We start from the raw sequence: 301 nt of genomic DNA, 5'->3' as shown, positions 1-301 counted from the left end.
TCGGCGGGAATCCTCCCTGGGTCTGTCGGAGCGTCGCGCCTAACGGGCTCTGTCAGGAAGCCACGGTGTATGACGCCATGGCCGTCGCCTCGGCGGGACTCACGCTGCCCGCTGTCGTGGAGGAGCTCCTGAGCGAGATGGCCGCGGCGGTGCAGGAGAACGCGCGAAGTACGGGCCGGAGGGCGTGCGTAGCCGCGTTGTGGGCGGTGGAGCTGGCGCGGCCGGGCGGGGAGGCGAGAGGCGGAGTTCTCCGGAGCCTGCGGGCCGCCGGGTTGGGGCCCCGTCCCCGCGCTCCGCTGCC

The 301-nt window shown here is 74.1% G+C and overlaps 1 protein-coding gene across 1 annotated transcript in view; it reads left to right on the top strand.

The window, feature by feature from the left end:
- The window catches only part of ZSWIM7 (zinc finger SWIM-type containing 7), a 14915-nt gene continuing 14614 nt past the window's right edge, over positions 1–301 (top strand). Inside the window, exon 1 of the mRNA XM_077746532.1 lies at positions 1–168. Coding sequence (XP_077602658.1) covers positions 78–168 — 91 coding nt within the window. The 5' untranslated portion in view covers positions 1–77. The remainder of the gene's footprint in view (positions 169–301) is intronic.

The sequence above is a fragment of the Crocuta crocuta genome, unplaced genomic scaffold (genome assembly GCF_008692635.1).
Source record: "Crocuta crocuta isolate KB4526 unplaced genomic scaffold, BGI_CrCroc_1.0 scaffold139, whole genome shotgun sequence".
NCBI lineage: Eukaryota > Metazoa > Chordata > Mammalia > Carnivora > Hyaenidae > Crocuta > Crocuta crocuta.
This window is presented reverse-complemented; position numbering and strand designations above follow the sequence as displayed.